The 26,849-nt window shown below is 46.5% G+C and overlaps 1 protein-coding gene and 1 pseudogene across 3 annotated transcripts in view; one reads left to right on the forward strand and one right to left on the reverse strand.

The window, feature by feature from the left end:
- The window catches only part of DTD1 (D-aminoacyl-tRNA deacylase 1), a 168,137-nt gene that overhangs the window by 16,892 nt on the left and 124,396 nt on the right, over positions 1-26,849 (forward strand). For all 3 annotated transcript variants that reach the window (XR_004969961.1, XM_036322261.1, XM_036322259.1), the window contains exon 4: positions 19,218-19,324. Coding sequence is in view for 2 of the 3 variants with exons in the window: in XM_036322261.1 (XP_036178154.1) it covers positions 19,218-19,324 (107 nt within the window). In the remaining variant the exon portion in view is untranslated. The remainder of the gene's footprint in view (positions 1-19,217; positions 19,325-26,849) is intronic.
- On the reverse strand, positions 7,749-8,984 carry LOC118663175 (annotated as a pseudogene).

Raw genomic sequence — 26,849 nt, forward strand, 5'->3', positions numbered from 1 at the left:
GCTGATGCGGTTGGGCTCATTTCTGTCTGTTCTGTATATGGGTCACGTGTTGGATCTTTAAAAAATTTTTTTTTGTTAATCCTTATCCGAGAATGTTTTCTCCACTGATTTTTAGAGAGAGTAGAAGGGAGGGTGAGAAACAGAGAGAGAGAGAGAGAGAAACATTGATGTGAGAGAGACACATCAATTGGTTGCTTCCCATACGCACCCTGACCGGCACTGGGGACCGAGCCTGCAACTGAGGTATGTGGCCTTGATCAGAATCGAACCTGTGACCCTTCATGGTGGGCTGGTGCTCTAACCACTGAGCAACGGTTAGGGTAGGACCTACTTGATTCATCACACTGATACCTACGTGAAAGGTTTTTAATATTTATGTAAGTACTGGGCCTGTACTCCCAGCCTGGTTCATAGACACTGTGGCTACTAGACAGATACCTACAGTTCTGTAATCACCGCCACAATCAAGGCACAGAACAGTCCCAACATCCCCCATAAACTTGCTGCCTTTTGTAGTCATCTTTTCCCTCCTCTCCATCCCCAGGCAACTATTGATCTGTTTTCTGTGTCTATAAAGAACTGCACATTTTTGGATCAAGGGTAGAGCTGGGATTTTCAGGGTGGCCAGTCACCCTCCTGGAGGATAAACTGCATAGACAGATTCTCTTGAGTGCCCATCCATCAGCTTGTTTATACAGGTGACCATGGGTTAAAAATGAACATCCAAGGCACATGCAGTTTGCAGGAATCCCAGATCTTTCTGGGGGTAGAGGACACTCACCTAGGTCACTTAGGCAGTCAGGAGCAGAACAGATTAGGGGTGTGCACGAGCCAGTCCCCAATGGAGCAGGGAGCATTGTGTCCATGTGGGGAGTCTACAGAGTAACTGTGGGGCCTGTACTGGGCCACAGAGTTAAGGGGTCAGAATTGGGATGGAACTGAAGTGAGGTGGGGTCCCAGCTGCTTACTGCAAAAGTAGCTGAGCTTCTGAAATGGGTAGAATGCTTCTGAGTATAAGAAACAGACAGCCCCATCCAGTCATCTTAAATAATAGAGGGTTTACTGCTGTGTGATTGAAACATGCCGAGGTGAGTTCAGATTCAGCTGGAGCTGGAGATTCCTCTGTCCTCACTGCTGTAACTGTTTCCTTGGGATTCCCTGAGCCCTGCTTTCCCCTGCAGGGATCAGCTTTGTCCTCAGGCTGGCCTTCCTCAGGATGGCAGCTGTGGTTGCTCTCTTCACAATTCACCATCTCAATAAAGAGAGCGAGCCTTTGTCTCTGCATTCTAAGCAGAGGTCCTCAAGGTCACTTGATAGCCTGGGCCACGTGTCCGCCCTTGAGCCTATGTGGGATGGACTGCCTGGCTCAGCCGAGGTCATGTGCTTCATGGCGGGTGGAGTCAGCCTCCTGGGACCATCTGGAGCCACAGTGGGAGTCTGGGTCTGTTGGGGAGGAGGACGGGGTGAATGCATGCTGGGAGGGCTACCGGAAAGTGCCACTCTGTGACCTTTACTTGCTTTATTGGTGGGCTGCTGGAAGGTGGACAGAGACAGTAGACAGTCCTGGGTACTGTGCCTTCCTGGGACAGAGGTGGGGAGGGGACTGTCCTAGACGTGTGTGTAATTGATGAGGGTGTTACTTTTACTCGTGTCTCTTTTCAGCAGAGACAAATGGCATAATTACCCTGAGAGGCACACTGGCGCCTATTCTGCACCAATTAGCCTTGACTTAGTACTTTAAACTAAGCTGCCCCACTACACCCCCATGATCAGAAACCTCAGCATCCTTTGCCTGTTTGGGTGCAGATTGTTAGGAATCTCCTGCTTTTGTGTCTGCCCTTGCACCCCTCCCCATTCTAGTCTGGGTCTGCCAGCCCCCAACCCTTTGGCTTTGTCAGGGCATCTCCACTTTGTGTGAACTTGCCTCCCTTGCCTTATGCTCTGGTTATTTGTTGCTATGTAACATACTACCCCAGAACTTAGCGGCTTACAAATAACTCTTGTTTCTTCCTCACAATTTTGTGGGTCAGGCAACTAGGAAGAGCTTGTCTCTGATCCATGTGGTGTTGGCTGCCCCGGAGGATCTGCTTCTAGGTTGGCCTCTGTGCATCTTATTCCTCCACCCTCTTCCTCATCTTATCCCCCAGGGCCTCACATTACTTAGGCGTCTACAGCCTGGTGGCCTCAGGGTAGTGGGATCTCTAACGTGAATGGCTTCTTCCTTCTTCTGGAGCGAGCATTCCAAGAGCCCTGAGAAGGAAGTGCAAGCCCCAGGGCTGAGCCTGGAAAGTGGTGCAGCATCTCTCCTCCCACAGGCTATTGGGCGGAGCAGTCTCGCAGCCCAGATTCAAAGGGAGGGATGTAGAGCCACCTTGAGATGAAAGAATGTCAAAGAATGTGGGGCCATCTTTAATCCTCTACAGCTCATAACTCTGGTGCTGTCAAAGGATTTTTCTCATTCTCTGGCTCTTTTTCAAATAATTGCTTTAGGGGGGAAATAATCTAGTGCACAAAGCCATCAGTTTTTCCCCTCTACTGCAGAATGAGCCAGAGGTTGAGGGTGCTTTATTGGATCCCCAGACTGACTGAGTGGGTCCAGGAAACTGGGTTCAGATGTGGCCCTTTGCAGCCCCCGAGGAATCTTCATCCTGTAATGGAGTGACCCGCAGAGACGACCACCAGGGACTCAGATCAAAATTTGGGAGTCTTTATTAAGCTGGCCAGCGACTACAGTTACAGCACCCTGCCGAAGCAGAGGCTGAACTGCAGCCCCCACCAGATGCAGAAGTAAGCTTTTATTCACAAAAACCACAAAACGGTTGGCTAAACATACACAAAGTTTGTCGCTCCATTTCTCAACACAGGTCACAGACTCATACCTTTGAAAGGTCATAGGTTACAGACTTATACTCCCGAAAGGTCACAGGCTCATACCTTTGAAAGGCCACAGGTTACAGACTCATACCTTAGAAAGGTTAGGCTCTTCACCCCTGGCTAACCCGTGACCTGCTTGTAAAAAATGTTAAGAGGAAGCTGTGGTCTTTAGACCACTGAGTTGACAGAAACATATTATCTAGAGCCCTCAGGTCTTGGGATAATTGTGCTGTCCTGGTTCTCAGGTACAGAGGAATTTGCTTTCTAAAACCAGTAAGATCACAATCAATGGGATATTCACATTACAATCAATAAGGCATTCATTCGAATGGGATGATTTATACAATTCAGAAAATCAAAATAACTTTTCTGTTGTTAAGCCAAACAGCAGGGTTAGAGTTAAACTGTAGTTTCTACCTGGGATGATTGCTAAAAATACTTCAGTCCTTCAGGAAAATGTTGAAAATGCTGTCAGTGGAAGGCCTTAAACACTCTCAAATTTGATTGGTGGGCATGCATTGCTTGTATAGCTAGAAAAAATATTATGCCAAAATGGAATAGTTCAAAAGAAGGATTTCTGCTCTCAAGCTGCTTGTTCCAGCCCTGAGCTATTTGTAGTGCGCCCAGGAAGCATTCACCTGTCGGCTTTGTTCAGCAGATCAGAAGCTGTCATGGGATTTAAAAGCGCTGCCTGCGTATTCTCTGTGGGTTCTGATCTATCATGAGCTTAAGAAATGTGCAAAGACATTTAAGGAGCGCAGCAGCTTTGTGGTTGTTCAGCTCTGTTCACTTTGTGGGGTGTCCATTATGTCCATGTCCCCTACAGGTTCATAATGCAGAGAGAAGGTGCCAGAAGGGGGGAGACAACATCGAGTTTTTGCTTCATGGTTAGTGTTAATTTTCGTGCATTTGTTTAATTCTCTACTCTTTTCACTACTTAAAACATTTTAGCAGCGTGAGTGAGCTTTCAGTGGAAGCCTGTTTTATATGCTTTAGCAAGGACTGTGGTTAATGTAAATTTAGGCAATCACAGTGTGGGATCACATCTGCATTGCTGGTAAAACGGCAAGGCTGGCAGACTGCGGCACACGCTGATATTGCCGTGCACAAGTTTGATTGCAGATATGCGACTGATTTTGGTGAAATCAATGAATATTTTCTGTCCTTTTATTCTCTTTAGTAATTTGCTTATCAACTTCCTTATCTATTTCTGCATATGTCTTTTTGGTCTTACACTTGAACTATGTTATTTCTGTGACGACAATTTATACCTCCCCTCTGCCTAAATGGCAACCTGTCCATTTTTGTTTTTTAATTCCAGCTTTTCATGATTTTTATAGTTGATTATTCAAGATAAACCGAATTTTACCAGTTCTCCTTTCCCACCTAAATAGGTGTCTATGGTCACTTTAGAAACAATGTAAGTCAGTCTGTTTGCTATTGGTTCACTTGTGCGTGGACTCGCCCCTCAGGCTGGCTCAATGGAGGCTCAACCTCCAACCCAGTGTGCAGTCTTCTGTACTTATCACAGGGAGCAGAATTCACCTCAGCAGGGTTTGGAGCCTGCCAGTGTCTCCCTGTGGATATACTGCTTGTGAAGTTTTTTGATCTTGTTCTGTTATTTTCTGATGGTGGCCACTGGGCTTATTTGGGCCTCTTCAGGGGGCTGCTGGTGCAGGCCAATGTCAGATGCTGTTTTTGACTGGCTCTCTGAACCCTGTTTGGAGCTATCAGCAATCCACAGCGTGTGGCTCCCTCTGCTGGAGTTGTGTGTGTTTGGAAAGGACCAAGCTGCACACCAATATCTGTTTTTCCTAGGCCCGGTCCTAAGCAGATCAGACACAGACTCAAAGCACCCAGAGATCCACCTCTGCTTGCAGGCTGATTGTTCGTCTCAGTCCCTTAATGAGCCTCTGGCTGTAGACCTCTGTGGGGCAAAAACACCGCAGGGTGGGGTGAGAGGGTTTCCAGTGGGTGGGGCAACCCTCCTTCCCCCCAACCCAGTGCTGCCTGGATGGTGAACCATCTGCGTGAGGAAGATGGCCTCTGCAGCTTTGGGGAATGTCTCAGCACAGGAATCTAGGCTTCTCTCCTCTCAGATCTCTCTCCAGAGCCACCAACCTCAGATTCTCCTCACACAGCTCTCATCTGCTCTGCCTCCCTCTGCCGGAGCCAAAGGTGAGTGGCTGCACATGACATTTTGTGTGTTGGCCCCTTTAAAAGGATGCCTGCATTTCTAGCTGTCTCTCCTTGCCAGACAGAAACCCCACTGCTTTTCACAGCCAGATGTCATGTGGGCACCTTTCCCAATTCTGGTGCTCTGGCCTGGGGAGCCTGGTTTGAGGTTTAGACCCCAGACTTCTCAGTGGGAACTGCCCTGCAGCTGAGCTATCCCCATGGAACTTCAGCTGCTGCCCGTGGGAGCCCAGCCAGCCCTCTTGCGCCTCTGCACTTCCTGCCAGTCTTGATGTGGCATCCTCTTTATATTCTTGGTTATAAGGGTTTCTCCAGTTAGTCTTCAGTTGGTTATTCAGGATGATTTTTCTACATTTTAGTTGTGATTCTAGTTTGGTCCTGGGAGAATGTCAGTGTAGCTTCCTCCCACTTAATCCACCACCATCTTGGAATCTCCTCCTAGCTATTCTCTCTCTCTCTATATATAATTTTATTGATTTCAGAGAGGAAGGGAGAGGGAGAGATAGAAACATCAATGATGAGAGATAATCATTGATCGGCTACCTCCTGCATGCCCCATACTAGGGATCAAGCTTGCAACCCGGGCATGTATCCTGATTGGGAATTGAACTGTGATCTCTTGGTTCATAGGCTGATGCTCAACCACTGAGCCATGCCAGCCAGGCTTCCTTCTAGCTATTCTTAATTATTATTATTATTTTTATTTAAAAAATATGTTTTTATTTATTTCAGAGAGGAAGGGAGAGGAAGAGAGAGATAGAAACATCAATGATGAGAGAGAATCATTGGTCAGCTGCCTCCTGCACACCCCCTATTGGGGATCGAGCCTGCAACCATGGCATATGCCCTTGACCGGAATTGAACCTGGGACCCTTCAGTCCGGCTAGGACTTAATTATTATTTTTTATATGAATTTTAGACTCAGCTTGTCTAATTCCAGAAAATAATCTGTTACTTTTATTTGCATTGCATGAAATTTATAAATCCTAAATGCTGTGATCCATGAAGATAATCACCCTCTAGCACAGCGGCTCTCACCCTGTAGGTCGTGCCCCCTTTGGGGGTCGAACGACCCTTTCACAGGGGTCGCCTAAGACCATCGGGGAAACACATATATAATTACATACTGTTTTTGTGATTAATCACTATGCTTTAATTATTTTCAATTTGTAACAGTGAAATTGGGGGTCACCACAACATGAGGAACTGTATTAAAGGGTCATGGCATTAGGAAGGTTGAGAGCCACTGCTCCAGCACATTCCTTTATTTCCTCAGATCCCTTGACCATTTTTTGGTGTGTTGACGTTGCTTGGCAAAAGTCCAGCTCCGGTGAATGCCAGCCCTTGGACTACCATGTGCCCGTGTAGCTGAATGTGGCTGGAGAAAAAACATCCACTGTGTTGACTGATCTCTTGTTCATGACACTGACCTGCAGTCGGCCCAGAAATTGTGAAAAATTGACCTGTTCATTCATTCTTCTATTCTCCTATGTGACTGTTCTCTCTACCAAACCTCCATCCTTACCTTAGCTATTACCTTATGTCACTTCGAAGCACTCAGAAGAGAACTCCCACTCCACCTGCCAGCATCTGCACCAGGACCTGGCTTTCCTTCTTGTCACACCAAATTCCTTGTGCTGGTACCTGTTCAGGGACATTCTTCCTGCCATCCTCCTCTTCTCCTAAGTTATTTTCCTTCTCTCCTGGATCATTCCCACCAGCTTGCAAGCATGTTGTTAGTTCTCCCATCTCAGAGACAGTCTTTGTTATCCCCCCTTCCAGTTACCGCCCCATTTCTCTGTTTCACATTGCTAAAGACTTTCTAAAAGAGAGTTTGTATTCACTGTCTGTCTCTAATTCCCTTCCTTTTATTCTCTCCTAAATGCACTGCAATCAGCCTTTGTCCTCGCCCCACTACCATAGCTGTCCTTGGTGAGGGCTCCATGCCCTCCACTTTACTAAATCAGTTCTCATCCTCAATTCAACTGCATGGCCTTTTCAAAGTTAAAAAAAGTGAGCTTTCCTTGATAGCCAAGTAAGTATTTCGTTTTTATTTTACTTTTCAATTACAGTTGACATACAATATAATATTAGTTTCAGGTGTACAACATAGTGATTAGACATTTGTATAACCTACAAAGCGATCACCTTGATAAGTCTAGTATCCAAATGACAACATGCATAGTTATTACAATATTACTGTCATTTTTTTTCTTGTAATAGGTTATTTTTTAATTTATTGTCTAAAGTTTTACATATGTCTCCTTTTTCCCTGATTGACCTCCCTCCCCCAGCCATTCCCACCCCGGGCAAGCCCCCACCGCCCCAGCATCTGTGTTCATTGGTTACGCTAATATGCATGCATACAAGTCCTTTGGTTGCTCTCTAACCACCCCATTTGTCTCTGGATCTATTCTTTTTTTCTTTTCCTACTAGGAAGTACTTTTTTTTCTTAGGAAAAAAAAATTTCCGGGCATGAACAGTTGACATTTCAACAACAAAATACTGGTTGAGAGAGGTTTCAAGGAGCTGGGATTCTACAATATTTTGAAGAAAAGTTGGTAACCTGCTTCACTAGAGATGGGAGACTTCTGGCTACTAAGTCAATATAAGAATTCCGTGGGATGACAATTCCTTCCGTAGTTTATTTTTATTTTCTTTGCTGTCTCCCGTATCCCTCAGAAATGCCACCATATAGAGCCCAGAGCAGTTAGCTTAGGCTCCAATCTTCCCCTTGGGTGAGAAAGAGTGGAGAGAAGGGACAGCCACTCCTGAGCCTCCGTGCTTTTCTCCTCCTCTCCTTGAAGTGGTTCTTCTGTATTCTCCTCCTCTTCCTCCCCTTCCTTCTTCTCTGGTGGCTTCTCATTAAGCCTTTTCTGAAGGTGTCACTATCACTCCATCCCAGGTAGATATTTCAGAAGCAAGATAGCTGGCATCACCCTCCTGGCCAAGGATCTTCCTAAAGCCACCATGTGAGAGGATTTGGGCTGTGAAGCACACCATGTCCTGCTGTTCCAAAGTCATGACTGTGTGTACTCTGAAGTTGCCACTCTCACAGGGGTCTGTGATACCCATTGACCCTGGCAAGAACAGTCCTGCAGCCAGAATCTGTAAGCAACACCTGTATGCCACATTTAAGGCCAAAGGCTGTCTGGTGGGGTTGCTCATCATGGCATAGTGCCCAAATAGGTCAAGGATCCAGGGTGTGAGGGGCTCAAAGCAAGGAAAACGAATCCTCAGGTCCTTCAGAAGTCTGATGAGAACTTTAACTGTGGACTGAGAAGTATTTTCTTCAAACCAGTGAGCATGTCAGATGGCTACTAAGGCACTCTGCAACACCTTGATGTCCAAAGGGAGTTCTGGATCCAGTTTTCGGGGATTGGGTGGCACTGTTGTAATGAGAATCTTCACTGTAGCATCAGAAGAACTGACCATTCATTGGTCAGCATGGTGAAAACTTAGAAGGATCCTGTGCTCTTAGGCTTTCCATGACTTTGTTCCCGAGGGCAGCAACAGCTTCCAACATTGGCAGAATCTTTAGGATTACCACGAGGCCAGCCCCATTATGTCCTGTAGTCATTGTTCCCTTTTTATATGATCCATCCTGTCGCACTTCTTCAATTTGCACTTTAAATGTCCCTGGAGCCACAATCTAATTGTCAATCACATTGTTTATTTTTGTCACCAGAGAAAGGATAGCGGCCTGTTCAGCAGAATTAGGAGGAAGGTCCTGATTTCTTTCCAGTAATGCCTCACTGGAGGAAGATTCATCAGGTGCTGACTTACCCAAGGGAAGGCCATTTCACACAAATAGAAATCAAATGGGATATGTGGCACAAAGGGCCTGAACCCTCCTTCTGGGCATCCTCTGAACCAAAGCACCCTCCATGACCTTGGCCTCTGTTGCCCCTCATGGCGCCCTAAATCCTGAACAATGGAAGCCACGCCAACCGCTCCTCTCCTCTGAGAAGCCGACCTCGATCTATTCTTGTTCATCAAATTATGTTGATCATTATATGGCACATATGAGTGAGATCATGTGATATTTATCTTTCTCTGACTGGCTTATTTTGCTTCCCATAATGCTCTCCAGTGCCATCCATGTTGTTACAAATGGTAAAAGTTCCTTCTTTTTTATAGTGGTGTAGTATTTATTCCATTGTGTAGATGTACCACAGTTTTCTAATCCACTCATCTGCTGATGGGCACTTAGGTTGTTTCCAAATCTTAGCTATTGTAAATTGTGCTGCTATGAACATAGGGGTGCATATATCCTTTCTGATTGGTATTTCTGGTTTCTTGGGATATAGTCCTAGAAGTGGGATTACTGGGTCAAATGGGAGTTCCATTTTTAATTTTTTGAGGAAACTCCATACTGTTTTCCACAGTGGCTGCACCAGTCTGCATTCCCACCAGCAGTGCATGAAGGTTCCTTTTTCTCTACATCCTCGCCAGCATTTGTCATTTGTTAATTTGTTGATGATAGCCATTCTGACAGGTGTGAGATGGTACCTCATTGTTGTTTTGATTTGCATCTCTCGGATGATTAGTTACTTTGAGCATGTTTTCATATGTCTCTCGGCCTTCTGTATGGCCTCTTTGGAAAAGTGTCTACTTAAGTCCTTTACCCATTTTTTTTTTTTTAAATTTTTTTTATTGATTTTTTTTTCTTTTTTTTTTTTTTTAAATATATTTTATTGATTTTTTACAGAGAGGAAGGGAGAGAGATAGAGAGTTAGAAACATCGATGAGAGAGAAACATCGATCAGCTGCCTCCTGCACATCTCCTACTGGGGATGTGCCCGCAACCCAGGTACATGCCCTCTACCGGAATTGAACCTGGGACCTTTCAGTCCGCAGGCCGACGCTCTATCCACTGAGCCAAACCGGTTTTGGCTTATTGATTTTTTACAGAGAGGAAGGGAGAGAGATAGAGAGCCAGAAACATCGATGAGAGAGAAACATCGATCAGCTGCCTCCTGCACATCTCCCACTGGGGATGTGCCCACAACCCAGGTACATGCCCTTGACTGGAATCGAACCTGGGACCTTTCAGTCCGCAGGCTGACGCTCTATCCACTGAGCCAAACCGGTTTCGGCCCTTTACCCATTTTTTGATTGGGTCATTTATCTTCCTTTTGTTAAGTTGTATGAGTTCTCTGTCAATTTTGGAGATTAAACCCTTATCTGAAATAGCATTGGCAAATATGTTCTCCCATGCAGTGAGCTTTCTTGTTGTTTTGTTGATGGTTTCTTTTGCTGTGCAGAAGCTTTTTATTTTGATGTAGTCCCATTTATTTACTTTCTCCTTAGTCTCCATTGCCCTAGGAGCTGTGTCGGTAAAGATATTGCTACAACATATGTCTGCTATTTTGCTGCCTATGGAGTCTTATAGGATTTTTATGGTTTCCCGTCTTACATTTAAGTTCTTTAGCCATTTTGAGTTTGTTTTTGTGTACAGTGTAAGTTGGTGATCTAGTTTCATTTTTTTTGCATGTATCTGACCAAATTTCCCAGCACCATTTATTGAAGAGACTGTCTTTTTTTTTTTTTTTTTTAAATATATTTTAGTAATTTTTTACAGAGAGGAAGGGAGATGGATAGAGAGAAACATCGATGAGAGAGAAACATTGATCAGCTGCCTCCTGCACATCTCCTACTGGGGATGTGCCTGCAACCCAGGTACGTGCCCTTGACCGGAATCGAACCCGGGACCCTTCAGTCCGCAGGCCAACGCTCTATTCACTGAGCCAAACCGGTTTCAGCTGAAGAGACTGTCTTGATTCCATTGTATTTTCTTGCCTCCTTTGTCAAATATTAATTGAGCATAATGGCTTGGATCTATTTCTGGGTTCTCAGTTCTGTTCCATTGGTCTATATGTCTGTTCTTGTGCCAGTATCAGGCAGTTTTGAGAACCGTGGCTTGGTAATATAGCTTGATATCTGGTATTGTGATCCCTCCAACTTTGTTCTTCTTTCTCAGGATTACTGTGGCTATTCGGGGTCTGTTTTTATTCCAGATGAATTTTTAGAGAGTTTGTTCTAGATCTTTGAAATATGCTGTTGGTATTTTAATGGGGATTGCATTGAATCTATAGATTGCTTTGGTTAGTATGGACATTTTAATGATGTTGATTCGACCAATCCATGAACATGGTATGTTCTTCCATTTGTTTATGTCTTATTCTATCTCTTTTTTCAATGTCCTGTAAAATATATTTTTATCGACTTCAGAGAGAAGGGAGAGGGAGAGAGATAGAAACATCAGTGATGAGAGAGAATCATTGATCAGCTGCCTCCTGCACACTCCCTATTGGGGACTAAGCCTGCAACCTGAGCATGTGCCCTGACCAGTAATCAAACCCAGGACCCTTCAGTCCGCAGGCTGATCCTCTGTCCACTGAGTCAAACTGACTAGGGCACAATATTACTGTAATTATTAAACAGGATGGAAAGTTGACTTTCTCTAGTGTTATTTTCTCTAAGTATTAATCTAATGAATACATTTCCTAATCATGAGCCATGCTAATTCAACCTTCACCGCTTACCACATATTGTTCTTCTAATGTATAACTACAAGAATTTTTCCAAGTGTTCCTGTAGAATTTTTGCATCTGAATTCAAAGGAAAATTTGGCCTATACTTTTTTTATATTCATGTTCTATTTTAGTAATAGAGTAATACTAGCCTTACAGAATAAAGTAGAAAACTTTTAATTGTTTTCTGTTGTCTGGACTAATTTAAATACACGAGTTATCTGTTTCAATAGAACATATCAGAACAGCTCTTTGGGTGGCCTTTCTTGGTCACGGTGCTGGTCAGGTTTTCCAGCACCATCAGGTGTCTGCAGGGGTGCTCTGGGTGGCACTTGGAGGCGCTGCTATGACTGCTCCAGTGGGCACTCCGGGCTGGTTCTTGGAGGGGCTGCTATGGCTGCTCCAGTGGGCTCTCTGGGCTTGTTCTTGGAGGGGCTGCTATGGTTGCTCCAGTGGGCACTCTGGGCTGGTTCTCAGAGGGGCTACTATGGCTGCTCCAGTGGGCACTCCAGGCTGGTTCTCAGAGGGGCTACTGTGGCTGCTCCTGTGGGCACTCCGGGCTGGTTCTCAGAGGGGCTACTATGGATGCTCCTGTGGGCACTCCGGGCTGGTTCTCAGAGGGGCTACTATGGCTGCTCCAGTGGGCACTCCAGGCTGGTTCTCAGAGGGGCTACTATGGCTGCTCCTGTGGGCACTCTGGGCTGGTTCTCAGAGGGGCTACTATGGCTGCTCCTGTGGGCTCTCTGGGCTGGTTCTCGGAGGGGCTACTATGGCTGCTCCAGTGGGCACTCCGGGCTGGTTCTCGGAGGGGCTACTATGGCTGCTCCTGTGGGCACTCCGGGCTGGTTCTCGGAGGGGCTACTATGGCTGCTCCTGTGGGCACTCCGGGCTGGTTCTCAGAGGGGCTACTATGGCTGCTCCAGTGGGCACTCCGGGCTGGTTCTCGGAGGGGCTACTATGGCTGCTCCAGTGGGCACTCCGGGCTGGTTCTCGGAGGGGCTACTATGGCTGCTCCAGTGGGCACTCCGGGCTGGTTCTCGGAGGGGCTACTATGGCTGCTCCTGTGGGCACTCCGGGCTGGTTCTCAGAGGGGCTACTATGGCTGCTCTAGTGGGCACTCCGGGCTGGTTCTCGGAGGGGCTACTATGGCTGCTCCAGTGGGCACTCCGGGCTGGTTCTCGGAGGGGCTACTATGGCTGCTCCAGTGGGCACTCCGGGCTGGTTCTCCTGACATAGCTGTCCTCTCCTACTATAGCTGTCAGGTGCAGAGTGCTCCAGGCTGGTTCTTCGAGGGGCTACTACGGCTGATTATTGTTCAACATTTTAGTTGTAATTCCAGTTCGAGGCTGGGAGGAGGTGAGTATAAATTCCAGCTACTCTGCCACCATCTTCTATCACCCCATCTTTGAAATCTTTAAAGTTGCTTCTGCTGTCTGTCTTTTATCCCCAGAGGCTCTGAACTAGATCATAATCCTGCTGGAGAAGCACCTCCAAATTCACTGTACTCTCAAAGTGAAGACTTATTCCCTAGTCTATGTCCCAAACTGTGTCCAAGAACATTGCCCAGCTCAGCACACCAGAGGCTCTGCAAGGTTAAGTGATGACATTAATATACTCCACTAATCTATATATATATTCATATATATATACACTATAAAACACTAATATGCAAATAGACCAAACAGCGGAACAACTGAACAACCAAACAACCAGTCGCTATGACATGCGCTGACCACCAGGGGGCATGTGCGGAACATGGCAGGCATTGGCAGCAAGTGGCAGAGTGCGGAACATGGTGGGTGTTGGCCGTGGCGGGGTGGTGGAGCAGGTGAGCATGGTGCCAGACCAAGGCGGGGTGCCAGTCGCTGTCATTGGGGCAAGCTTCTGGTGGTTACTGAAAATTCTTTGCTCCTGTGTGCCGCGGTCCCACCAGATGCTCACACCTGCTGCCGGCACTGGAATTGCTGCTCGCACTCACTGCTGACGCCCAGTGTTGGCCCCGATTGCCCCTCAGGGCTTCTTCACCTCCCTATGCTCCTGAGGGGCGATCAGGGCAGCAGCGGCCGCTTGCACCCACTGATGGTGCCAGTCCCACTTGCACCGGCTGCTGGTGCCGGCCCTAATTGCTCTGTGCTGTCAGCGGGTGTGAGCAGGGCCAGCACTGTCAGCGTGTAGGAGCGATGGTGGCAGTGGGAGCGGGACTGCCGGCAGACGGGACCGGGGGATGAGGTGGGAGGGGCTGGGCTGGGGCGCGGAGGATGGATTGAGACCTGCCTCTCTGCCCACTGCAGCCTTGTGGCCCACAGTTCCTTTCAAGGTGCATGAATTCGTGCACTGAGCCCCTAGTAAAATACATAAGAAACTCATAATAAAATGCCATCAGCCTGGAGATGCATGGAATTTGAATGTAAACCCTCTTCTGTTAGCACAGTCCCAGGGAAAAGTTATAGGTCAAGTTTAAATTCTGTATCATATTCAAGTACAGAGGTGTTCCAGTCCAAAGAATTAAAGTCTGAAATCAAATCCTGATGAGGTCAGAAATTGCCCTCTCTAGTTTCTTACTCTGCTGCTCTTGGCAAAGGGGTGTCCATGCCCGATGGAGTTAGCTGTGTCCCACTGTTTCACACAGGAGTCCGTGTAGGTCCTTTGGGACCTCAGACACTGTATTGTCCCTGCACATGCTCACTTGCACCTCAGTGAGGGACCAGGTAGCCTCTGGTGCAGGTATCCCAGGCAGATCGATGGCAAGGACAGAGCCAAGACATCTGAGAAAAGCTGACAGTCAGAGAAAACCATGCCTTGAGCCTCTTTGTTGTGCATAAAGGGATGCACCCAATCCATGCTCAGAATTTCAGCTCAGATGAGAATTTAGCTTCACTACCATGTTAATGTGCCCGAGATGCTTGTGGCCCAGAAGAGGCATCTCTCTTGAGTGGACTGAACTAGACCACTGCAGAGCCAAGCAGAGACCACCCGTAAGGGTGACGAGCCTGGGATGAAGCCCCAAGGGTCCTGGGACCACCTTTCCCTCCATGGCCCTGACTGTGGATGGAAGTGGACAGTGGTTCTAATGCTGCCCACCTGGGCCTGGCCCTCACTCTCTGAGAAATTTGGCTGTCAGGGGTCTAAAGGGCTTGAAGTATACCTTTTATTTCCCCAGCCAAGTCACTTAGAAAGTGCCATTACTTGAGCTGCTGGTTTCTGCTGATTCCCAGAGCCCTTGCCTCTGCTTCTAAGGCCCCGGCGCTGTGTCGGCTGCTGTCTTGGACTCCTTACCCCAGTGGTGGCACCCTGCACTGGCTCAGCCCTCAAGGAGCACTGTGCCTCTGTTGAGGCAGCTCTGTGCTTGTGGACAGAACTGCCATGTGCCTGCAGCCTGACAGGGTCAGACTTCAGGGCTCCAGGCATGATGCAGGCCTGTGTGTGTAGACCAAACTCCTCCAGCTGCATGGCCCTCGCCTCACCGTATGCTTATTTTGAGGTCCCAATTTCCACACATTTGCTTGATTTCTTGGTTACCAGCCTGTACACCGATATTGGGGTCTCTATTAGTAACACTGTCTTCTTGCCTGCCCAAGCTCTGGATAGGTTAAAAGTAGTACAAATTGGAAGCCTGGGTGGCAGAGGGAGCTGCCTTTGGGATGTGCTTAGATGGGCTGGCCCGAGGCTCAGTGTCCAGTACTGGTGTCCAGGTATGATCCCCAAGGATAGGTGAGCCCCAACCTGGTCACAGCTGTGCACAGGCTCTGGAGATCAAGAACATGGCCCTTTTTTCTCCCAGTTTTCCTCCATTGGCATGCTTTTTCAGTGAGCTTTTTGCACCCCCCTCCCCCCTTCTCTTATTTGCCCGTCTACTACCATGGACATAGTAGGAGTGATGGTCGTGTACTGTCCTGGCTATACCCCTCCCAAGATGACTGTCCTATCATCCCAGATCAAACTGGGCATGAGAGGCAGGGCAGGGCTTCTGTTCAAAGTGATGGGACGTCAGCCTTTGTAAGTAAAAGGGGTGCCCTGGCTTGGGGTCCGGGCCTTGGGCAGCCATGCTGGAAACCAGGCCGCAGCAGGTTTGGCTCCAGGGGGGTCTCCTGCTCGGAAGGTGGCACAAACGTGTCTGACATGTGCTTCTCCCCCAGCTCTGCACACAACCCCAGGACTTGTAGCTGACTTGATTATGTCACCATGGGAGCCCAGAGGTAGTTTTGTAGCTCTGAATGTCTTTTAAGATTATTTTAAACAAATGTTTTTATTTTCCCTGGCCAATATAGTTTTTCTTGGGGGCTTTACTCTTTGATCTGGACTGGAAAAAACGTTACCATTTTAAGACCTCTTAAAACCTACCTTTAGATTTATTGTCTGCACAAATGGAGATTCGGATAATAGCTCTGTTCTTAATGGGAGAGAAACAGGAAAAGAAAATAAATTTCTTGCTTTGGAATGATAAACACGGTGAAGCATATGCCGTATATCCTGGCAACAGGAATTCAAGGTCGGAAATAATTCCTTTCCTCCTGAGTCTGCGTCAGCTTCCCTGAGGAGTGCAGAGGCTGAAATTTGCTACTAATTGTAGCCATAATTTTAGCATGCAATTAAACACATGTTTCCTTCCCAGCTGATGTCTTTTTAGCTCTCTGACATGGATAAAACAAAAGCTCTGTAGATTTGAGCCGCCATTTTAACCCACTAGGAGGTAGGAACTAGAGTAATCCTGCCTATAACAATGCAGAACAGCATGGGTGCTTTTAATACAGTTTCAGTATTTCTGTCTGTGCTCGGAAGGAGCCAACAGTTGCCATGTCTATTTTCCAAAGGCCCTCCATGAGGTTAAGGATCGTTTGAAGGAGTGATACTAGGTGGGGAGGAATCAGAGGTGAAGACTGCGGTTGTGGTGGTGGTGGCAGAGGCTCACAGAGGCCACCTCACGCTGTGGCAGGTCTGGTGTCTGAGGGACCCCAGGACCTGAGAGCAGAGCCACTCCAGGCTTCAGGCTGACCCGCCCTGGGCTGGTGTACCATTCACTGCTTTTCTCTCCCTTGGCCTCTCCAAGAGGGTCATTGGCACTGTACAGGATGCTCCCTGTGAAACAAGGGCTCCCTGCCCAGAGAGTGTGGTAACTAACAGAGCAAAGGAACTAAATAGGTTTTTCTACTTAACGGTGTCTTAGAGCCTGTCACATGCTGCTGTACATCGTGATCCTAGAAGGAAGAGTTCAACAAGCGTGGTTTTGAGAACTATATGACCATGGCATTACTTATTTGTTTGTTTGAGAGAGGAAGGGAGAGGGAGGGAGAGATAGAAACATCAATGATGAGAGAGACTCATTGATCAGCTGCCTCCAGCACGCCCCCCACTGGGGATCGAGCCCACAACCCAGGCATGTGCCCTTGACCGGAATCGAACCTGGGATTCTTAAGTCTGCAGGCCGACGCTCTGTTCACTGAGCCAAACCAGCCAGGGCATGACCAGGGCATTCTTTATTCAAGGAACAAAAAAAAAAGGCCACAGTTGGGGAAGCGTCACTCTGGTTGTATGAGGCCTCTTGAGCATGACTTTTCATGATAAAGGCAAACACTGATTTTGCACACATCGTGTCCTAGCCTCAGGCCCAAGCTCTTCCACGCCTGGTCTCACTGACATTTCCTCTTGTTACTATCCCTGTGATGCAGGTGAGAAACTGATCCACTGGGAGGCTAAGCAGCTTGCTCAAGGCCTCAGAGTTAGGGGCTGGGCCTGTTCTATTTTCCAGCCTGAGCTTTGGTTGACTTTAAGTGTTGGACCCTATAGGCTCATCTGAGGAGCCTTTCTGATTCCCTTCCTATCCCCCAAGACAGGGACTCTGACCCTTCCCTGGTCTCAGGGCCAGAACCTCTCATGGTTTGCGTGCAGTACTGCGTCACCATCACGATGTGCCCGTTTGTTCTTCACACTAGACCACAGGGTTCATGGGTGTCAGGTTGCCTGTGCCTTTGAGCTGGGTTTTCAGTCGCTAGCACAGGGCCTGGCACAGTTGCTGTGAGTGAAAAGTGGCGAGTGATTCTTAAATGTGGACTTGATCTCATACACTCTCTTTGCTCCAAAATGGTGGGTAGGAGCAGGAGTTCTTGGCGGTTCTCAGTTTCTGAGGACTCATACTAACTTTACTCTGTGGGCCCAACTTTTTTCTTAATTTTTGATTTATCAGAAGTGGTATGTAAGTAACCCTCCTTACATGTCAAAAACAGGTTGTTCCCTACTCTAAGAATCATCAGCAGTGTTTAGGCTCAGAGCTTAACAGAGGTCCTTGGATGGATGGAGTTGACGTTCTGATTATTCTATGACAACATCTCTCAAAGCGTATTCTTGGTTTTCTTTATAAATGTAAGTCAGCCTTTAGGGGTTAATCAGACGCAATTGAGTGGGTTTTGGTGTTAAAACAGAAAATTGGGAATAGAACACACAGAGGTGCTCTTTTTGGGGCAGCCTGTGGCCAGTTTGACAGTGCATTTTCTGGAAACAGGATCATTCTGCTGCCTCAGTGGGGTAAGGAGGGAACGTGAGGCAGGGGGAGATGGGTGGCCCTCAGCTCTGGGCAGTCCCATCCTGTGAGGAGTGAGGTGTCTCCTCATTTCTCTGCCCTGAGGAGCCGTCTGTAGGTTGACTGTCCTTTTGACCCCACAGTGAGGGAGCAGGACCTCCTTTCTACCTTACACTATGTGGGGCTGTGGGCCAGTTATAGGGATGTTTATGAGATTGTTTTGAGGGATCCTCCTAAGCTTTCTTTTCCTTTATATTTAAATTGTTCAAAAATTATGAAACATGGAAAATGGATACCTGTGTACTCACCACCCAGTTGGTCATATTTATTTCAGATCTCTCTCAAATCCCACCACCTTCTACCTTCTCTTCCATATGAATGCTGTTACTATCCTGTGTTTGCATTTGCCTTTCCTGCCCATGTTTTTTGGACACACACACACACACACACACACACACACACGGATATATACATCCATAAATAATGTAACTTGTTTTGATGTTTAGAAGTATCATATAAATGATATAATGATGCAACTTTCTTACAAGTTCCTTTATAAAGATTGCATTATGTTTTTGAGATTTGCCATGTTGACAGATGTGGCTGTCTTACAGTATTCCATTGAGGAATGAGGTAGTGTTTATGCATTCATTCCCCCACCGAGGAGACCGTTAGATTGGCCCACTTCTTTCTTTTATAAACACTGCCAAAATGAACCTTTGAGTATTTCCATTTGTTTAGGAGTTTCTAGAGTAGTCTCACCAAAGAATTCAAGGTTGTAGGCTTCGTTCACCTTGGACTTTACTGCGTACAGCACCAAAATGCCCTCCAAGTGCTTATACCAGTTTACTCTCCTGCCATTTTTCAGTCCTTTAACCCACATCTCCCCCACCCTTCATGTTACCAGGTCCTTTCATTCTTGCCAAGTCTGTAGGGTGTGTGGCGGTACCCCTGCTGTTTATTTTGTATTTACCTCATCACTGGTGGGGTGGACCATCCCTGCTCCCCAGGCTTCTGATTACACTGAGACAGGTGTGATTTATAGATGGGTAATCTGGGGTCTCCATCTCTTGAAACTGTTTGAATTGCTCTTTCAGATGGCAAGTTTGGTGCCTACATGCAAGTCCACATTCAGAACGATGGGCCTGTGACCATAGAACTGGAATCTCCAGCTCCTGGCGCTGCTGCCTCCGACCCAAAGCAGGTACATCTGGCATTGGGATCTGTTCGCTGGGTGCCTGTGACACCTTTTGGCTTCAACTTAGTCCCTGGAGCAGTTCTCAATCTGTGGTGGACACAGCACTTCATTGCACAATTTATTTTAATACATCCCTTCTCATCTGCTCACACCTGCCCCCATAGTGCTGTGGCAGGCAGGGACCGCACTTCTGCCTTGCCTCCTCCTGACTTTGGATTCCAGAGAAAATGACTTTGGATTCCAGAGAACCATTCTTTCTGTTCTCTGGCGAGGTGCTTTTTCACCCACATGCCACTGGGTGGCAGCAGAGTAGCGGCACAACTCCCCTTGGCTCTGGATTGGCAGGTTCGCCCATTCAGAATGGCTACCTGGAGTGGGTTTTATTCCAGGTGTAAGCAGATGTGTCAGCCGAGGTTCTTTGTAAAACCTCATGTTTCTAAAGCAATATCTGACCTGGATTTGCTGCCAACTCCGTAAGCAAATATTACGGAGATAATACAGAAAATATTAAAATTAAACTTGAGAAAGGAGCTCTGTTGATCGTCTTTGTAACGTGTGGTTCTCTCACAGATGCTCAGCACTTCTAAAGGCTTTAATTAACACACACACTTAGTAGCCTTCCAGACGGGGGAGCGGCAGGCAGAGGAGTGAGAACTGAAGGGACATTCCTGTTATTGCCTCCCTCCCTTGCTAAGAGGCTGGGAAGCAGAATATAAACTTAAAGCTCTGTGACCTGTTCAAAGTGATAATTTTCACAGGGAACATCACCTTTCTCTTTTGTTACTGATTCTTGTCTTGACAGAGAAGCAGGAACATGCCTGATGCAGCAGTGCTAGACTTCAGAGGTGATAATTGAGGTCCCTGGGATTACCGATACCATTAAAGAAATCACAGAACATCCACATGAAAATTTAAACTTTTTATACTGAAATAATTTGAGACAGAAAATTGAAAAAGGAGTCAGAGTTCTCATAAACCCTTTACCCAGGTTTCCTGAATTTTGCTGTCCTTCATAGTCATAGTACACTGATCAAAACATTGAAATTAATATTAGTACAATACTCTTAACTACACGACAAACCTTATTTGAATTTCACTAGTTTTCCCCAATGTCCTTTTTCTGTTTCAGGATAATCTCACATTGTATCCAAGTAGTCTTCTCCAGTCTGTGACAATCCCTCTGTCTTTCCTTTTCTTTCATGGCCTTGACACTTTTCAAGACTACTGGTCTGCTGTTTTGAGGCATGTTCCTCAGTTTGGATTTCCTGCGATGCATTGAGATTTTGTACTTTGACAGGAATAGCAAATAGCACAGAAGTGATCTTGTGTCCTTTTTAGTGTATCATAGGAGGTACATGATATTGAATTGTCTTATTACAGGCGATGTGAACCTTGATTCCTTGGTTAAGGTGGAGTCTGCCAGATTTTTTCACTCTACAATGAATTTCAATCTCTTTCCCTTCGTCTGTCCTCTTGCTCGTTCATAGCAGTTGACTCTGTTTCTGTTTCACGGAGAAAGGAACTATTGGTTGGCACTGACCCTGCCTCTCCATTCCCTCTTCCTGCCCTGGCACCTGAGCTGTCTTTCCTGGTGCTGAGGCCAGCACCCGCCCGCCCTGGACTGGTGCGTAATTTGTGAGGCTCAGTGCAAAATGAAACTGAGGCAGCCCCTTGTTCAAAAATTTTAAGGAATCTGAAGTTGGTGACAGCAGAGCATTAAACAAGGGTGGTGTCCTTCTGAATGGGGGCCCTGCCTGTGATTGCACAGGTTGTGCACCTGTGGAGCCAGATTAACTATGGAGCCCTTCTCACCCTTCCCACCCTCCCCTTCTACCTTCTAGGCAGCCAGTTTGTCTCTTTCACTCATTTGTGTCTTTTAAAAAATATGTTTTTATTGATTTCAGAAAGGAAGGGAGAGGGAGAGAGAGAGAAACATCAGAGAATCATTGATCGGCTGCCTCCTGCATGCCCCCCACTGAGGATCGAGCCCGCAACCCAGGCATAGGACCCGGAATCGAACCATGACCTCCTGGTTCATGGGTTGACGTTCAACCACTGGGCCACACCGGCCAGGCTCACTCATTTGTCTTAATCCCATTGGCTTAAAACATTTTTTAAAAAATATATTTTATTGATTTTTTACAGAGAGAAAGGGAGAGAGATAGAGAGTTAGAAACATCGATGGGAGAGAAACATCGATCAGCTGCCTCCTGCACATCTCCCACTGGGAATGTGCCCGCAACCCAGGTACATGCCCTTGACCGGAATTGAACCCGGGACCTCTCAGTCTGCAGGCCAACGCTCTATCCACTGAGCCAAACTGGTTTCGGCTAAAACATTTTTTTTAAAGAACATATTTTTATTGATTTCAGAGAGGAAGGGAGAGGGAGAGAGATAGAAACATCAATGCTGAGAGAGAATCATTGATCGGCTGCCTCCTGCAAGCCCCACACTAGGGATCGAGCCCACAACCCAGGCATGTGCCCTTGACCAGAATCAAACCTGGGACCCTTCAGTCCGCAGGCCAACACTCTATCCACTGAGCCAAACCCACTAGGGCCCATTGGCTTTTAAATATTCCCAGGGATCTCCAATTGAGAAGTACCTCCATTATCTTCCTTCTTGCTGCCTCTTCAGTGTACTACTCTCATCTGCAGAGACTCTCACTGAGTTCCCCAGCGGCCTGCATGTTGCTCTGTTTCATGACTGTGGACTTGAAGGCCCACCTGACTCAACCACTTAGCAGCTCTTGCCCCTGGAAACCGTCTTGGCTCTTGTTTCCCAGGATACTGCTCTCTCGCAGTTTTCCTCTTGCCTCTGGTGGCTCCCTCTGGTTTTATTTTTTCATTATTCTGTAGTTTTGATGGATTGTTCTACTTTAATTGTATTTGAATAAAAAATGTAGTCAAGTTTTTGTTCATTCTAAGTATTTTTCTAGAAGTGGTAGCGTATGGTAATACTTCATATCTTTAGGATCTTCAACCTTCTTTCAACTAGTGCCTCCTCTTTTCATCTCCTCCCCTCCCCTTTATTAATCCTCACCAGAGGATATGTTTTTAATTGACTTTAAAGAGAGAGGAAGAGAGAGAAACATCTCTTGGTTTTCTGCAACCTAGGTATGTGCCCTGACTGGAAATGAGACCCGTAACCTTTTGGTGTACAGGACAATGCTCCAAACCAGCTGAGCCTCCCAGCGAGGGCTCTTTTCTTCTTTAAAACAGAAGCAAATAGGCACAAATTTTTAAACCTCCAAGGCATGCTAACCTAACCTATTAGGATAAGAAAATCTTTTATTAGTTATTTCTAAATCTTTTAGAAGCCTTTTTCTCAATTGTCCTGTGTGAGTTTCAATTATTTATACAAGTTAGCTGACCCTGAAGTCTCAGACCCTGGAAAACTGTGCAGATGTCTGTCCTCCGGCTGTCCAGTAGGTGGCGACGAGTAGGCATGGAAGGGGCCCATGTGACGTGGCTGCTGGCCTTACCTATGGCCTTTCCCTGCCTTTCCATTCTCAATAAGAAGGGACTCCCTTTGGGCAGAGAGCTAATTTGTTTATTTTTATGTTGGTAGGAAGACTGCAGCCAAATTATTATTTTTTAAATTTTTATTTATTTTTTCATTTTTGATTAAGGCAGCGGTTCTCAACCTGTGGGTCCCTTTGGCGGTCGAACGACCCTTTCACAGGGGTCGCCTAAGACCATCCTGCATATCAGATATTTACATTACGATTCATAACAGTAGCAACATTACAGTTATGAAGTAGCAACGAAAATAATTTTATGGTTGGGTCACAACATGAGGAACTGTATTTAAAGGGCCGGAAGGTTGAGAACCACTGGTTAAGGTGTTACATATGTGTCCTTATCGCCCCATTGGTGCCCCCCCTCCACTCATGCCCTCACCCCCCTGGTGTCTATGTCCACTGGTTAGGCTTATATGCATGCATACAAGTTCTCTGGTTGATCTCTCCCCCTTACTCCCACCCTCCCCTACCTTCCCTCTGAGGTTTGACGGTCTGATCGATGCTTCTCTGTCTCTGGATCTGTTTTTGTCCATCAGCCAAATTCTTTTTAGTGATAGGTTGACAAGCATTTCTATCAACTGAGCTTTTAATTCTAAGTGTTTTATTTTCCCATATGATTCAGCTACTGTAGTAGTGAAAACTGCATACATTACAAAGGAATGATTCCTTTGACAGGTTTTTAAATGTAGGTTCTTTAAACCACCTGAACAAATGAACAATGTGTGTGTGTATATATACATCAAGTGTCTTTTTTTGTATACAACGGTGTGGTGGGCACTGTGAGGCAGAGAAAGACGTGAGGCCACATAATCCCTGCTCTTAGGGGGGTAGGTTTAGGGCAACATAAACTTGGAAGGTTAGTAACAGTGAAAGAGGTAAAGAACGGTATATGTCAGTTTAGGACATGCCACAGCCCATCATGTCAGGCTTTTCTTAAAGCTGAGGCCGGAGTGCCCAGCCCTCTGTGGTTCTCTGTTACCTGCTTTACAGCCAGCAGTTCCTCACTCTCTTACGCTTTACCTAATCTTGCCTCCGTCTGTTCTAAGAACAGGTTGAGCTCTTTCCTACCTCTGGGCTCTGGGCTCAATGTCAGTGTCTCCTCCTCAGAGGAGGTCCTCTGACCCCCTTGATTCCAGTGAGCCCCTGCCGGCTACTCTGTCACGCTGCTCTGATGATTTATGTCATAGCACTTAGCACCATCTGTTATCTGCTTGTTTCCACGCTCCTCATCTGTCCACACCCTCCTACCATTTAAGCTTCCTGAGTCTTGTCCACTGCTGTGCCCACCCCAGGAGGTGAGCCCGGGTATAGTTGGTTTTGGAATCATGTGTCATGGGCCTGTGAACTGTGACATCTGTGAATGTCCTGCTTTCTGAGCAGGCTGGTGCCACTGCTGTCGCCACTGAGCTGGAGAGGCCTCCCGGGGACTGGAGGTGTTAGCTGACCTTTTAGGATGCAAGGAGAGCAGGCATCTCAGTTGCTGTTTCCAAGCTTGTGCTGCAAATAGGGGTAGGTCGTTGTTTGTAAGAGTCCCAGGGCTCTATTCTGGGTGAGGCAGCTACTGCTGTGAAGACCGGACTGGTGAAGGTGACTAGTTGTTTGCCTGCCTCAGCCAGATCTGTTTTTGGAGCTGGCACGGAAGCCTCTGCCGTTTTGCCATGGCTGCATCACACTGTCCAGAGCACTTACAGGCTGCTGTGTAGTCCCATCATGCGCCCTGACAGTGAGAAGTCAGAGGAAGAGATTACATTCTTGCTCTGAAGGACATACTTCTAAAGGGAATAGGGAGTGGAAGCGGTAGCAGAACCACCAGACAGAAGCTATTCTCCCTGTTGCATTTAAAAAAATATATTTTTATTGATTTCAGAGAGGAAGGGAGATGGAGAGAGAGCAGAAACATCAATGATGAGAGAGAATCATTGATTGGCTGCCTCCTGCATGCCCCCTACTGGGGATCGAGCCCATAATCCTGGCATATGCCCTTGACTGGAATCGAATCCAGGACCCTTCAGTCCCCAGGCTGACACTCTATGCACTAAGCCAAACCAGCTAGGGCTGCATTTTTATGGAAGAATGTGATCCTGGTAGGCACATCCTGATTATTACTTAGAAAAGATTGCTGAATGTGAATTCTTCTGTGGGTGACTAGATATTGGGAGATTTCAATACCCTGGTCAGCCATTCCTGACAGTAGAAACTTTTTCTTGCTCTTGTTTTAATCTTAAATGCTTTCTCTTTAGTTGGGGGTGGGGGGTTGCCTGGGTCTCACATGGGTGGGGTTGCATGTGTCGGGGAGCAGATGGGGGTTTTCCTGGGCAGAGGGGCATTTATAAGTGAAGGGCTCTTCCTGGAGCCCAGGACCCACCTAGTTTATAGTGTTGCCATTAATAATTTATATTCTCATTTATTTAATGGAATTGAAAGACTCCCTAAATTGAAATGCTGGAAGGAGATGAAGAAATAAACTTTCAGATACTCTTTGAATTAGCTCACGTGGTTGTTGATAAATCACTGGGTAAGCTGACCAGTGAAAAATGGTACCCGGTTTCTAATTTTATGATTCTCGGAATATCGCCATCACTCTTATACTCCTCTCTATACACTTATCTTATCATCAGCATTCATCATTATGCCTGGAAACTGGAATGTCCAGATCGAGACATTCATGGTTTTTGTAGGACTGGGAAGAGAGAAGTAGGGTAGAGAGTGAAGTGGGGAAAAGAACTCCTTTTGATTTCATTTATTTGTTCTTCCAGTGACAGGGGCAGCCTTTTCAGTGATACTTGCCTTGGAATCCAGACTAGGACACAGGTGGCAGCCCTATCGCAGGTGCACAAAGATGGGCTCATAGTTCCTATACATTTCAGTTTGAGGGACAAATCTAATGATCAGTATTCTGAATATAAGTAAGAATTATGTTGATGCCCTTAAGTTTGCATTTTTTAAAAAAATTTTTATTGATTAAGTTATTACATATGTGTCCTTATCCCCGTGTTAAAGTTTGCATTTCTTTTAAAAAGAACTTTAAAAAATATATTTTTACTGATTTCAGAGAGGAAAGGAGATGGAGAAAAAGAGAAACATCAATGATGAGAGAGAATCACTGATCTGCTGGGGATCAAGCTCACAACCCCAGGCATATGCCATGACTGGGAATTGAATCATGACCTCCTGGTTCATTGGTTGAGGCCCAACCACTGAGTCATGCCGCTGGGTTACTTTTCTTCAGAGAAGAACCTTTATTTAATGTAGGTTTCCCTTTTTTAATTTTGTTTTTAGAGTTGAACTCCAGATGCTAGGTCCTTAATTTCTGTTGGTTTCAACTCAGTTTTTGTGTGGCCTGAGCCAACTTGCCACAAGAGTGTGCTTCTGAGTCTGGTTGCCAAAATGATACTGAGATCCTGTCATTTATTCTGATGATTAGTTCATTTTGTTGCATTGATTTATTGAACACACATTGATTGAGGGTCCAGTTTGTTTGTACTGAAGTGTTACTAAAACAAAAGTGGATTAGCAAGAGCTTCTTCGTGACAGAGTTTTTGTTATTGTTCTTGTTCATCTTTGTCACAGTGTCATGCTGGGCATGGCGGTGACCCTGAGTCCTGGGTCCTCACCTGCTGCACACAGGGCTTCCCAGCACGGCAGGGCTAGCACCTGCCAGACCACTTGGGCTGTGGGGATCAGCCCTGGTTTTTCTTCAGTGTGAACACCCACTTTCCTGAGTTAGGAAACAGCACAGCCCTCTTCAGAGAGGATTGGGTGTGCAGGCAGGTTGGCTCCTGACCTCCCTGAGCCCTGACCTCTGCCCACTAGCAGCCAGAATGTGGATCCTGCCAGTGGGGGTACCCTGTCCGGGGCATGCATATCTGGCTGGCAGGAAAGATTGGGATCCTTATAGACGTTTGTAGATGTTTCTGAGCAGGCTGGCTTTTCCTAGTTAGGGAAGTGTAATGGATCGCTTTTATTCAGCATTTTAATTTGTTTCCATATAGGCAGTTGTCCCAGCTG

The sequence above is a fragment of the Myotis myotis genome, unplaced genomic scaffold (genome assembly GCF_014108235.1).
Source record: "Myotis myotis isolate mMyoMyo1 unplaced genomic scaffold, mMyoMyo1.p scaffold_m19_p_9, whole genome shotgun sequence".
In the NCBI taxonomy this organism is placed as follows: Eukaryota; Metazoa; Chordata; class Mammalia; order Chiroptera; family Vespertilionidae; genus Myotis; species Myotis myotis.